This window comes from Schistocerca piceifrons, chromosome 1 (assembly GCF_021461385.2).
Source record: "Schistocerca piceifrons isolate TAMUIC-IGC-003096 chromosome 1, iqSchPice1.1, whole genome shotgun sequence".
In the NCBI taxonomy this organism is placed as follows: domain Eukaryota; kingdom Metazoa; phylum Arthropoda; class Insecta; order Orthoptera; family Acrididae; genus Schistocerca; species Schistocerca piceifrons.
Window position 1 is genome coordinate 235,021,558 of NC_060138.1, and position 12,725 is coordinate 235,034,282.

General features: G+C 44.9%; 1 protein-coding gene across 4 annotated transcripts in view; it reads right to left on the reverse strand.

Moving 5' to 3' along the window:
• LOC124785945 (inter-alpha-trypsin inhibitor heavy chain H4-like) overlaps positions 1-12,725 on the reverse strand; it is a 213,198-nt gene that overhangs the window by 179,720 nt on the left and 20,753 nt on the right. For all 4 annotated transcript variants that reach the window (XM_047254225.1, XM_047254223.1, XM_047254224.1 and 1 more), the window contains exons 3-4: positions 5,742-5,852; positions 3,761-3,899 (exon numbers count right to left, since the gene is read on the reverse strand). In XM_047254225.1, coding sequence (XP_047110181.1) covers positions 3,761-3,899; positions 5,742-5,852 — 250 coding nt within the window. The remainder of the gene's footprint in view (positions 1-3,760; positions 3,900-5,741; positions 5,853-12,725) is intronic.

Below are 12,725 nucleotides of genomic sequence, written 5' to 3' on the forward strand. Positions count from 1 at the left end.
CACCGAACATGATGGTTGTCCCTCTCTGTAGTGCCACGTGCCCGTCCGGAGTCCGGTCTTCTTGTGACCGTACATTCTCGTGACCACCGCTACCAGCATATCATGTACAGTGACTACATTTCTGCCAAGTATTACTCCTCAGACTCAGAAGGAGCATCCAGCTTCGTGTAACCCTGTTTCACAATCTCGTTCAAACTCGGTGGGGCATTGATAAAGGGGCATTTGTCGCCTTAAAGGCATTCTTGACCAAAATCAACTCACCACGTCCAAAGGTACACTACTGGCCATTAAAATTGCTACGCAACCAGGATGACGTGCTACAGACGCGAAATTTGACCGACAGGAAGAAGATGCTATGATACGCAAAAGATTAACTTTTCAGAGCATTCACACAAGGTTGCCGACGGTGGCGACACCTACAACGTGCTGACATGAGGAAAGTTTCCAACCGATTTCTCATACACAAACAGCAATTGACCGGCGTTGCCTGGTGAAACGTTGTTGTGATGCCTCGTGCAAGGAGGAGAAATGCGTACCATCCCGTTTCCGACTGTGATAAAGGTCGGGTTGTAGCCTATCGCGATTGCGGTTATCGTATTGCGACATTGCTGCTCGCGTTGGTCGAGATCCAATGGCTGTTAGCAGAATATGGAATCGGTGGCTTCAGGAGGGTAATACGGAATGTCGTGCTGGATCCCAACGGCCTCGTATCACTAACAGTCGAAATGACAGGCATCTTATCCGCATGGCTGTAACGGATCGTGCAGCCACGTCTCGATCCTTGAGTCAACAGATAGGGACGTTTGCAAGACAACAACCATCTGCACGAACAGTTCGACGACGTTTGCAGGAGCATGGACTATCAGCTCGGAGACCATGGCTGCGGTTTCGATGGTGTACTCAACGACGAACCTGGGTGCACTAACGGCAAAGCATGAAGATGGTCGCTTCCGTGTTTGGCGATATCGCGGTGAGCGCACATTGGAAGCGCGTATTCGTCATCGCCATACTGGCGTATCACCCGGCGTGATGGTACGAGGTGCCAATAGTTACACGTCTCGGTCACCTCTTGTTCGCATTGACGACAGTTTGAACAGTGGACGTTACATTTCAGATGTGTTACGACCCGTGGTTCTACGCTTCATTCGATCCCTGCGAAACCCTGCATTTCAGCAGGATAATGCAGGTCCTTTACGGTCCTTTCTGGATACAGAAAATGTTCGACTGCTGCCCTAGCCCTGATTTCTCAGGATCTATGCACCCAAATTGCGTGAAAATGTAATCACATGTCAGTTCTAGTATTTATCTAATGAATACCCAGTTATCATCTGCATTTCTTTTTGGTGTAGCAATTTTAATGGCCAGTAGTGTAATTACCCCCTTACACCGTGTACTTAAAGCAGGCATGATATGGATCCTCATAGTGGTGCTACTAGCGCCTCTCTCATGCGACTAGCTCGAAATCTGAGTAGGCGTTATCTTTCAGACGTAGAAAAACGCGTACCAACTTACGTTATGTCGCTCAATTCCTTCTTGGTGTTGCGAATTTTTTCCGTCAGTATAGTTCATCAAGATGTCAGTTCTAGCGTGAGAGAGTCACCCAGTGGTAACTGTGCTAATAACGACTTCCTCCAATCTGAAGAAAGATACTTATGGACGTCGGTTTCAGTGGAACGAGGAACTGCAAGAGTGACTGCGGTTGTGGATCCGTTAGTGGCCGCCCGCTTTCTACGAAACAAGAGTTGATCGTCTCGTCTCCCAGTGGGAGAAACCTCTTAACGCATGTGGTGATTACTTTTGAATGGAACCAGTAGTTTTCGAAAGGATGTTCGCCACACACTCTTCTTCCATATTTTTTTTTTTTTTTTTATAAGATAAGGCGTCTTAAGAGAGCACGCAAGTCATCGTGTGGGATTTTTATTGACAGCTGGTTTAATGTGTAAGGTTTGTAAGTAGGCTGTTTACGTTTTCTTATTGGTAACGCCACGTAGCGCTCTGTGTGAGAATCACTGGCTGTGCTGTGTGCAATCTGTGGCTGGTTTGCATTGTTGTCTGCCATTGTAGTGTTGGGCAGCTGGGCTGTTAACAGCGCGTAGCGTTGCGCAGTTGGAGGTGAGCCGCCAGCAGTGGTGGATGTGGGGAGAGAGATGGCGGAGCTTGATGTCATGATCTGTTATGTATATTATGATTTTTCAACACTATTAAGGTAAATACATTGTTTGTTCTCTACTAAAATCTTTCATTTCCTAACTATGCCTATCAGTACTTAGTGCCTTCCGTAGTTTGAATCTTTTATTTAGCTGGCAGTAGTGGCGCTCACTGTTTTGCAGTAGTTCGAGTAACGAAGATTTTTGGTGAGGTAAGTGATTTGTGAAATGTATAGGTTAATGTTAGTCAGGGCCATTCTTTTGTAGGGATTTTTGAAAGTCAGATTGCGTTGCGCTAAAAATATTGTGTGTCAGGTTAAGCACAGTCCTGTATAATTTTTCTAAGGGGACGTTTCAGGTTCCCTAGCTAATGCTTCAGCATGATCGTTGACAGGAACACCTACGTGGCTCGATTTGGAGGGGGATTCTGAAAGTCCGGTGTATTTCTGAGGTTGTACAAAGATGTTCTTGAATTGGAGACAAACGAATGGGTCGGATGGTAATTATCAAACGCCTTTAAACTACAAAGAGAGATAGCTCTGTGTTGTTACTGATTTCGGCTCAATACAGTCCGACAACCACGAGTGATTGTCTGCGGTGCCATCTCATTTCATAGCAGGACATTGGTTTGACATCTGCAGCACCCTTACACTACAGCTGCTTCACGGTGAGTCATCCAGGGTTTACATTTCAGCAGGATAATGCACACTTGAACATGACGAAAGTTTCTGTTTCTTGTGTTCATGCTTGCCAAATCCTACCATGGCCTGCAAAGTTTTCTGAAACTCTCGCCAATTGAGAACGTTTGGAGTATTATGGACAGCCCCCCCCCCCCCACCCCCCACCCAATAATCTCTGGACTTTAACTATATAACTAGCCCCTTGGACAGAATTTCGCACAATATCCCTCAGGAGGACATACAACTCTGTCAATCAATGCCAAGGCGAAAATAATTGCCTGCTTATGGGCCAGAGAAGGACCACCGCGTTATTAACTTGCTCAGTTTGTAAAGCTCTTTCTCTTGAACAAATCATCCAATTTTTTGAAATTGTCACTTCATTCCAGTCCGAGAGAAGCTACGGTCTTAGGTCGCATCCGTTTTGCTTATACCTGTCTCACCTATAGCTACATATGAAGCATACTCAAAACCATACACCCGCCAAAGCGGGACCATGGAATGGTTGCATTCAAAAGTAATCACCACACGCGTTGAGAGATTTATCCCACTGGGAAACGAGATAATCAATTCCTGTTTCATAGAACGTGGTCGGCCGCTGATGGATGCACAACCGCAACCACTCTTGCAGTTCCTCGTTCCACTGAAACAGACGTCCACACATATCTTTCTTCAGATCGCCAATGATGTGAAGCTGAAACGGTGAAATATTCTAGCTGTACGTTTCACAACCAAAATGCTACTGTGTATCCTTTACATCTATCGGTTTGCATCCGGATCATGCCTTCGAAGTCGGTCTTTTTTTTCCCTCTCTTACGGTGTCTTAGGATCTGTGTGATCCTTGGTTCAACAACAGAGGTTTCAAGGAATGTAGGACAGAAGCAAAGATCACTCGTGGTGTAGCAGTGGTACTGTGTAAGACCTTGGCGGACGTACCTGTCGAGGGTTGATGTTGATGCGCAGGTTGTAGGCGCCTATCTCCCTCTGCAGCAGCTCCTCGTACGTCAGGTTGAAGGTTACTTTTTTCTGCGCTTCAACGTTCACGGACACGTGCACCACGTTGGAATCGCGTGCGCTGCAACATTCAACGACGACATTATGCAAATCAATAGAACTAGCGTAAGAGATTTATAATACTGTGAATAAAAATTACAAAAAATCAGAAATTGTTCAAATGGCTCTGAGCACTGTGGGACTTAGCATCTGAGGTCATCAGTCCCTTAGAACGTAGAAATATTTAAATTTTAAATTTAAACCGTAGCGGTCGCGCGGTTCCAGACTGAAACGCCTAGAACCGTTCGGTCACAGCGGCTGGCAATAAAAATTACAAACACGTGTCAATGCACTACACACACTCACACACACACACACACACACACACACACACACACACACACACACGAAACAAACTGTAAAATTCACTTTAAGGAAAATACTAAGACAGATATTAATTACTCCCTACTCGTCTCACTATTGACTTCCGTTTTTGAAACGACAATGCATTTAAGAACAGATGAACACATCTGAAAATACGAGAGCCTTTGTCAGCCACAATTTAGATTCACAAGGGCCTCTCTACTAAATATCACATCTACCTTTTCAGTGACCATATGCTAAAATATCTAAGTGAGAAGATTTCCGACACCGGCGTTTTTTGTGACCTGTCTAAACCATTTGAGTGTAGCATCTTTTGTTGGAGGAACTGAAAAGTTTATAACTTTCGAGGTACAATGTGTAAGTTGTTCATTGATAAGAAGCAATGAATCATGTTACATAGGTCATGGAGCTTTCTTGATGAATGTTCTACTGAGTAGCAAAAATTACTTCTTTTGTTCCACAGATGTCAATTCTGAGACCACCCATGTACATGCTATGTATTAATGAATATCCGTCTTACACTGAAGAATGAGAAAAAGTGTCTTTCCTGATGATGTGGGCATCACAACAGAGCCCCTTGGGGGCGGCAACAAGAGAAAAGGTGCAGTAAATTGATATCGATTAGTCCACTACAGTTGGTATACTACTTAACTTAAAAAACACGGTTCATTCACTTGTGTAATTGGCAAATGATCAATAAAAATACAGCACGGGGGAAAGGTGAAACTGGTTGTCCAAGACATCAAGACATCCAAGACATCAAATGCTTGATGTCAGTAATTATTGATTTTGGAGATTGAAATATTAGAAAGTTAACTTACATTCCATATATGGAATAATGTTCTCGACCGGTTTCACACGCAAATATAAAATATGCACTGCTCATCAGCGTGTTATAACGATAATAATTGATGGCCATCCCTGTACTTCATGTAGGCAAGCGTGTGACGATTAGGAATATTAACTACAATATATTTACTATCTTACAGAGTTTTTGTGAAGTATTAGAGGTAATATGAAACTATTTGACCACGTTCCTTGTGAATTAAAGGTGCCGACAGATGATGAAAGTTCTGAAGAACTGGAAATCATTTCTACTAGGCAACTACTTGCACTCCATACACTGATTTCTGGGTATATAGCATATCTTTGTAGCTTTGCTGCAGATATAAAAATTTGTCGTAGAACTAAAAAAAAAGTAGTTACGTAAATGACCCGTATGTAGAGATCTTTTTACAGAGAAAAAGTATCTTTTTTATGACTATACTGATACTTCCACAACACGGCTAGTGGTTGTGAATATGATTCGCGGAATATACAAAAACATAACTAACAAACTAACTGAAACACACGGACACACCACACACACACACACACACACACACACACACACACACACACACACACACACACTTACCACAATTCCGTAGTTTACATTGAAGTGCATTACTTCTGCGATTGATTGTTAGACGCAAATATTGTATTTGCCTGTTGGCATTGCCACAGCTCCTGAGGCGTTGCTACTGGTGTGAATACCCACCCGACTGCGACGTGTGCCGCGCCACGCCCTTCCGCCACTGCTGCGTCGTACTCCTGGCGGGCCTCCTCTTTGCCTCGCACGTAGGCCTCGTATGTCACGTTGTCCATCTCTCTGCAACAACAGTCATCAAGTCACTCACTTCCATTTTACAAAGTTCGCAGCTGGTATGTCTGTTGAAACAATCATCTCTGTTGATAGAAGAACGGCGCACCATCCATGACAAATATCATTTCATTGGTTCAAATGGCTCTGAGCACTATGGGACTTAACATCTGAGGTCATCAGTCCCCTATAACTTAGAACTACTTAAACCTAACTAACCTACGGACATCACAAGCATCCATGCCCGAGACAGGATTCGAACCTGCCACCGTAGCGGTCGCGTGGTTCCAGGCTGAAGCGTCTAGAGCCGCTCGGCCACCAATTCACTGGTAAAAAACCTATCTTCATGTACTGTGTAATGACACAGTAATTTGTGATTACTGGTACATCAGTTAAGTTTCCTTTTTAATTTATTATAAACTAGCCTTTTCCTCGTGCCTTCGCCAGCATAAGCAGTCAACACAATATTGCACAAGACTCCTCCACCCCCTCCCCCCCCCCCCCCCCCTCTGGTTGTACCTCTTCCACTGTCACTCTTCCACCTCATCCTCCCACCTCCATCAGTCTCTCTTCACCTTCTCCTCCTCACCCTTCTGTCTATATCCTCTTTCCCCTCTCTCTATCTCTTCCTCCCCCTCAATTCGCATCTCCAATGTACAAATGTGTGTGAAATCTTATGGGACTTACCTGCTAAGGTCATCAGTCCCCAAGCTTACATACTACTTAACCTAAATTATCCTAAGGACAAACACACACACACACACACACACACACACACACACACACTCAAGCCCGAGGGAGGACTTGAACCTCGCATCTCCTCCTCCCCCTCCCTCTGCCCAACCCCTCCTCCTCACCCCTGTCTCTCTCTGTCCCTTCCTCACCCTTCTCTCTTTACCTCCTCTGCCCGGTCTCTGTTGTGACCGCCATCTCGTCCACACTCTGTGTCTGTCTTCTCCTTCCCTCTCTGTCCTTCTCCTCCTTCCCCTGTTTCTTGCCCCAGACATCTGTCTGCAAAGCAGGTCGGTCAGGGAGCTGATACTCTTCCTACATCATATACCTTTTATGGAGGGCAACCTATACACCAAGCGGTGCACAAATACATTTTTGCCCCATCTCCACTCCTATTGGAGGTGGGAGGTTATAAACCCTATAGTGCTGACCCTCATGATGCCTGCTATTTGTGTGACAAATTAGGTGAAAGCGATCCAGGGGTTTTGGAGGAGATCCTGGACACACACACACACACACACACACACACACACACACACACATATATATATATATATATATATATATATATATACTCCTGGAAATGGAAAAAAGAACACATTGACACCGGTGTGTCAGACCCACCATACTTGCTCCGGACACTGCGAGAGGGCTGTACAAGCAATGATCACACGCACGGCACAGCGGACACACCAGGAACCGCGGTGTTGGCCGTCGAATGGCGCTAGCTGCGCAGCATTTGTGCACCGCCGCCGTCAGTGTCAGCCAGTTTGCCGTGGTATACGGAGCTCCATCGCAGTCTTTAACACTGGTAGCATGCCGCGACAGCGTGGACGTGAACCGTATGTGCAGTTGACGGACTTTGAGCGAGGGCGTATAGTGGGCATGCGGGAGGCCGGGTGGACGTACCGCCGAATTGCTCAACACGTGGGGCGTGAGGTCTCCACAGTACATCGATGTTGTCGCCAGTGGTCGGCGGAAGGTGCACGTGCCCGTCGACCTGGGACCGGACCGCAGCGACGCACGGATGCACGCCAAGACCGTAGGATCCTACGCAGTGCCGTAGGGGACCGCACCGCCACTTCCCAGCAAATTAGGGACACTGTTGCTCCTGGGGTATCGGCGAGGACCATTCGCAACCGTCTCCATGAAGCTGGGCTACGGTCCCGCACACCGTTAGGCCGTCTTCCGCTCACGCCCCAACATCGTGCAGCCCGCCTCCAGTGGTGTCGCGACAGGCGTGAATGGAGGGACGAATGGAGACGTGTCGTCTTAAGCGATGAGAGTCGCTTCTGCCTTGGTGCCAATGATGGTCGTATGCGTGTTTGGCGCCGTGCAGGTGTGCGCCACAATCAGGACTGCATACGACCGAGGCACAAGGGCCAACACCCGGCATCATGGTGTGGGGAGCGATCTCCTACACTGGCCGTACACCACTGGTGATCGTCGAGGGGACACTGAATATTGCACGGTACATCCAAACCGTCATCGAACCCATCGTTCTACCATTCCTAAACCGGCAAGGGAACTTGCTGTTCAAACAGGACAATGCACGTCCGCATGTATCCCGTGCCACCCAACGTGCTCTAGAAGGTGTAAGTCAACTACCCTGGCCAGCAAGATCTCCGGATCTGTCCCCCATTGAGCATGTTTGGGACTGGATGAAGCGTCGTCTCACGCGGTCTGCACGTCCAGCACGAACGCTGGTCCAACTGAGGCGCCAGGTGGAAATGGCATGGCAAGCCGTTCCACAGGACTACATCCAGCATCTCTACGATCGTCTCCATGGGAGAATAGCAGCCTGCATTGCTGCGAAAGGTGGATATACACTGTACTAGTACCGACATTGTGCATGCTCTGTTGCTTGTGTCTATGTGCCTGTGGTTCTGTCAGTGTGATCATGTGATGCATCTGACCCCAGGAATGTGTCAATAAAGTTTCCCCTTCCTGGGACAATGAATTCACGGTGTTATTATTTCAATTTCCAGGAGTGTAAATAGGAGATCTACCTTAAATCATCTTAAAATACATACCAACATACAGTACCATTAACAATGAGATGACATCAGTGAGTAGTATGTAAAACTAACCAACTCAATTTGTAATCGGTGCAGATAATAATTCTCTGGATTCAATACCATGCAACGTCTGTTTACATCTTTCAATCCCAGCTCATGTGACGAATGCTATATGTTGTAGAACTTGGCTCTTTCCACTCAAATATCCCAGCTGCCTGTGAATGGAATCGGCAGAATCCCAATAGGAAGTGTTTAGCAGTGGGTTTCCAGTTCTGGCATTTGCTTGATGACCAGGAGAAACTTCTCAGAAATCTGTGTCAGCCCATGAGATTGAAACTGTTTTAAATTATTTCTGGGACAACATTATCCTCTGTATCAGACTAAATTTAAAATTTTGTTCAACCTTATGTATTTGTGTATGTGCCATTCGGTTTTAATCCAAGTCCAGTTACTCACAAAGGTCCAGTTTGGGATGTAATTGTCATATGACAGCGAAACTTGGCAGATATTCTAACTTGTTAATGTGTAACTAATTTATGTTGGAAAAAAATAGTTCTAACTTCGGCTAGCAGGTGCAAATCTGGCATTGTGATTGCAAGAAGGACGTATGGAAAGGTTTCCATACGTAATGTTTTAGAAATGTGACCTGGGCAGAAAAGGTCGAACAAGTGAGAAAGGCATAATGTTGATTTTGTTATTAACTGCAGATTAAACAGTTTGTTCAATGTGTTGTTGTTGTGGTCTTCTGTCCTGAGACTGATTTGATGCAGCTCTCCATGCTACTCTATCCTGTGCAAGTTCTTCATCTCCCAGTAACTACTGCAGCCTACATCCTTCTGAATCTGCTTAGTGTATTCATCTCTTGGTCTCCCTCTACGATTTTTACCCTCCCCGCTGCCCTCCAATACTAAATTGGTGATCCCTTGATGTCTCAGAACATGTCCTTCCAACCGATCCCTTCTTCTAGTCAACTTGTGCCACATACTTCTCTTCTCCCCAATCCTATTCAGTACCTCCTCGTTAGTTATGTGATCTACCCATCTAATCTTCTGCATTCTTCTGTAGCACCACAATTCAAATGCTTCTATTCTCTTCTTGTCCAAACTATTTATCGTCCATGTTTCACTTCCATACATGGCTACACTCCATACAAATACTTTCAGAAACGGCATCCTGACACTTAAATCTATACTCGATGCTAATAAATTTCTCTTCTTCAGAAACAATTTCCTTGCAATTGCCAGTCTACATTTTATATCATCTCTACTTCGACCATCATCAGTTATTTTGCTCCCCAAATAGCAAAACTCCTTTACTACTTTAAGTGTCTCATTTCCTAATCTAATTCCCTCAGCATCACGCGACTTAATTCGACTACATTCCATTATCCTCGTATTGCTTTTGTTGATATTCATCTTATATCCTCCTTTCAAGACACTGTCCATTCCGTTCAACTGCTCTTCCAAGTCCTTTGCTGTCTCTGACAGAATTACAATGTCATCGGCGAACCTCTAAGTTTTTATTTCTTCTCCATGGATTTTAATACCTACTCCAAATTTTTCTTTTGTTTCCTTCACTCCTAGCTCAATAGAGAGATTGAATAACATCGGAGAGAGGCTACAACCCTGTCTCTCTCTCTTCCCAACCACTGCTTCCCTTTCGTGTCCCTTGACTCTTATAACTGTCATCTGGCTTCTTTACAAATTGTAAATAGCCTTTCGCTCCTCGTATTTTACCCTAGCCACCTTCAGAATTTTAAAGAGAGCATTCCAGTCAACATTGTCAAAAGCTTTCTCTAAGTCTACAATTCTAGAAACGTAGGTTTGCCTTTCCTTAATCTAACTTCTAAGATAAGTCATAGGGTCAGTATTGCCTCACGTGTTCCAATATTTATACGGAATCCAAACTGATCTTCCCCGCGTCGGTTTCTACTCGTTTTTCTATTCGTCTGCAAATAATTCGCGTTAGTTTGTTCAATATGAATACCAAAGACATTGACAAGATGTTGCACCCATAAAACGACGTGGTCAGTTGTTGCTCATAGCAGTTCTAGTCGAATCTCTGCAACATGTTCCTGTATACTACCCTTCAAATCAGGTGTAGACTGAATGTGTACCTGGTAAACGTGTTCTTTCAGATACCTTCGGAGCCTTAAGTCACATAGATTCGGAGCAGGTGATCTTGGAGGCAGTGCATGTGGAAAATCTCTGGAGATAACACTTTGGTGGAAGGTTGCATTAAGCATATCTTCCACTGAGTAAGTGACATGAGGTGATTCCCCATCTTGCATGAAAACATTGGTTTCTACACAGTTGCACTCCTTCAAAGCAGGAATGGTGTACAGGGAGGATTCGATAACGTGCAGACGTAGAGATACATCTGACAGTCTCTCTCAGTGTTTTCACTTCAAAGAAGAAGTGACCGAGAATAACGTTGCTTGTGAACCCACAACACACAGTCACATACGAAGAGTGCAGTTGCTCTTCATGCACAAAACATGGTTTAAAAGTAATCCAAAATCAGTCGTTTTGTATATTCACTGCACTCTGTAGAGTAAAATGAGCTTTTTAGCTCTATGCAATATTTCCTGGCTACATGTCATCAACTTCTATTAGTGCCAGTAAGCGAAGAGCAAATTCAGAACGTTGACGATGAGGTTTCTGTTGTTCTCGCATCCCACGCCCGGGTTCCCGGGTTCGATTCCCGGCGGGGTCAGGGATTTTCTCTGCCTCGTGATGGCTGGGTGTTGTGTGCTGTCCTTAGGTTAGTTAGGTTTAAGTAGTTCTAAGTTCTAGGGGACTGATGACCATGTCTGTTAAGTCCCATAGTGCTCAGAGCCATTTGAACCATTTGAGGTTTCTGTTGCTGGATCTCGTACGGGTACCAGTAGAAAACAGACCGCAAAACTTTTACATTCTGTTGACCGCGGGATGGACAATTCTTGTGAAACTGCACGAGCACTAGCTCTCTCCTAAGGCGACTACATCCTCGGACATAATTTCCATCAGGCTAGGACGCCAATCTCTTCCAGGTGCCATACCGAGCTCGCCCACGTATTCGAATTTCATTATCAGCTCCTTTAAATCATTTAATGACATGGAGCCTCTCCTCAGACCTTTCAGTCGGTGATACTTTCTCAATGCAGCACTGTAATTACTGCAATACAGGCAAAATATTTAGGTTAACATGGCACGTTTTTCTCGATACTCATACTGTTCACTCACGTTATGGCTTGACAAATGGCAGTGTGGAACAGTGTGGAAGTTCTATTGTCAGACAGACATTGCGCAGCGCCAGATTTGAACCTGGTGGCCAAAACTGGAAATAATTCTCCACCATAAATCGGTTCCTCATTAATGTATTGGTATAGCTACCAAGTGTCGCTGCCATATGATAATTACAGCCCACATGGGACCTCCGTGAGTACCTGCACTTTAATTATAACCACAAAGTATTCCAGCTGTATGTAATTAGTTGTTTTGTATAATATTTGGTTGTAATGTAAGCTAGAGAATGTTTACAACGCATAGAAAGATGTTTGTGAAACTTCTATAAACTTTTCAGAGAGACGCGCTAAGTTGGTACACATGTCAAAGATAAATTTCATTTTTTCGCAATGGCGAGGACAGAGAGAAAGCAGTTAGGGTGTGTAGAGTCTGTGAACGGCGGCGGCTGGCGCCTTGGATCAGAATCGTCTTAATTTTATGAACGAAGAGACTTCTTTCCTCACTTTCGATTGTTTAATCTTTAGATCCGGTCTATCACAGAATCTCGGAACTTTTCAGTCAATTACCAGGAGAGCTGGTTGTGGGGCAGCGGGTTTCTCAATTGGGACTAACTGGAACGGGATTGTCAGCTCCGATATTTACGTGACAAACAACGGAAAATCTACCAAAAAACCTGGTCGGAAACGTTTTAATTGTTTCTGGGACAACGTTTCCGATTACCCCAGGCAAAAAGTAAAGCAATATATACCACTATGTACATTTTTGTATGTGTGTGTGTGTGTGTGTGTGTGTGTGTAAGAGAGAGAGAGGTGGGGATAGAGAGACAGAGAGAGAGAGAGAGAAAGAGAGGGAGGGAAGGATCGAGAGAGAGAAAGGGAGGGGAAGAGAGAGTGAATGAGAGAGAG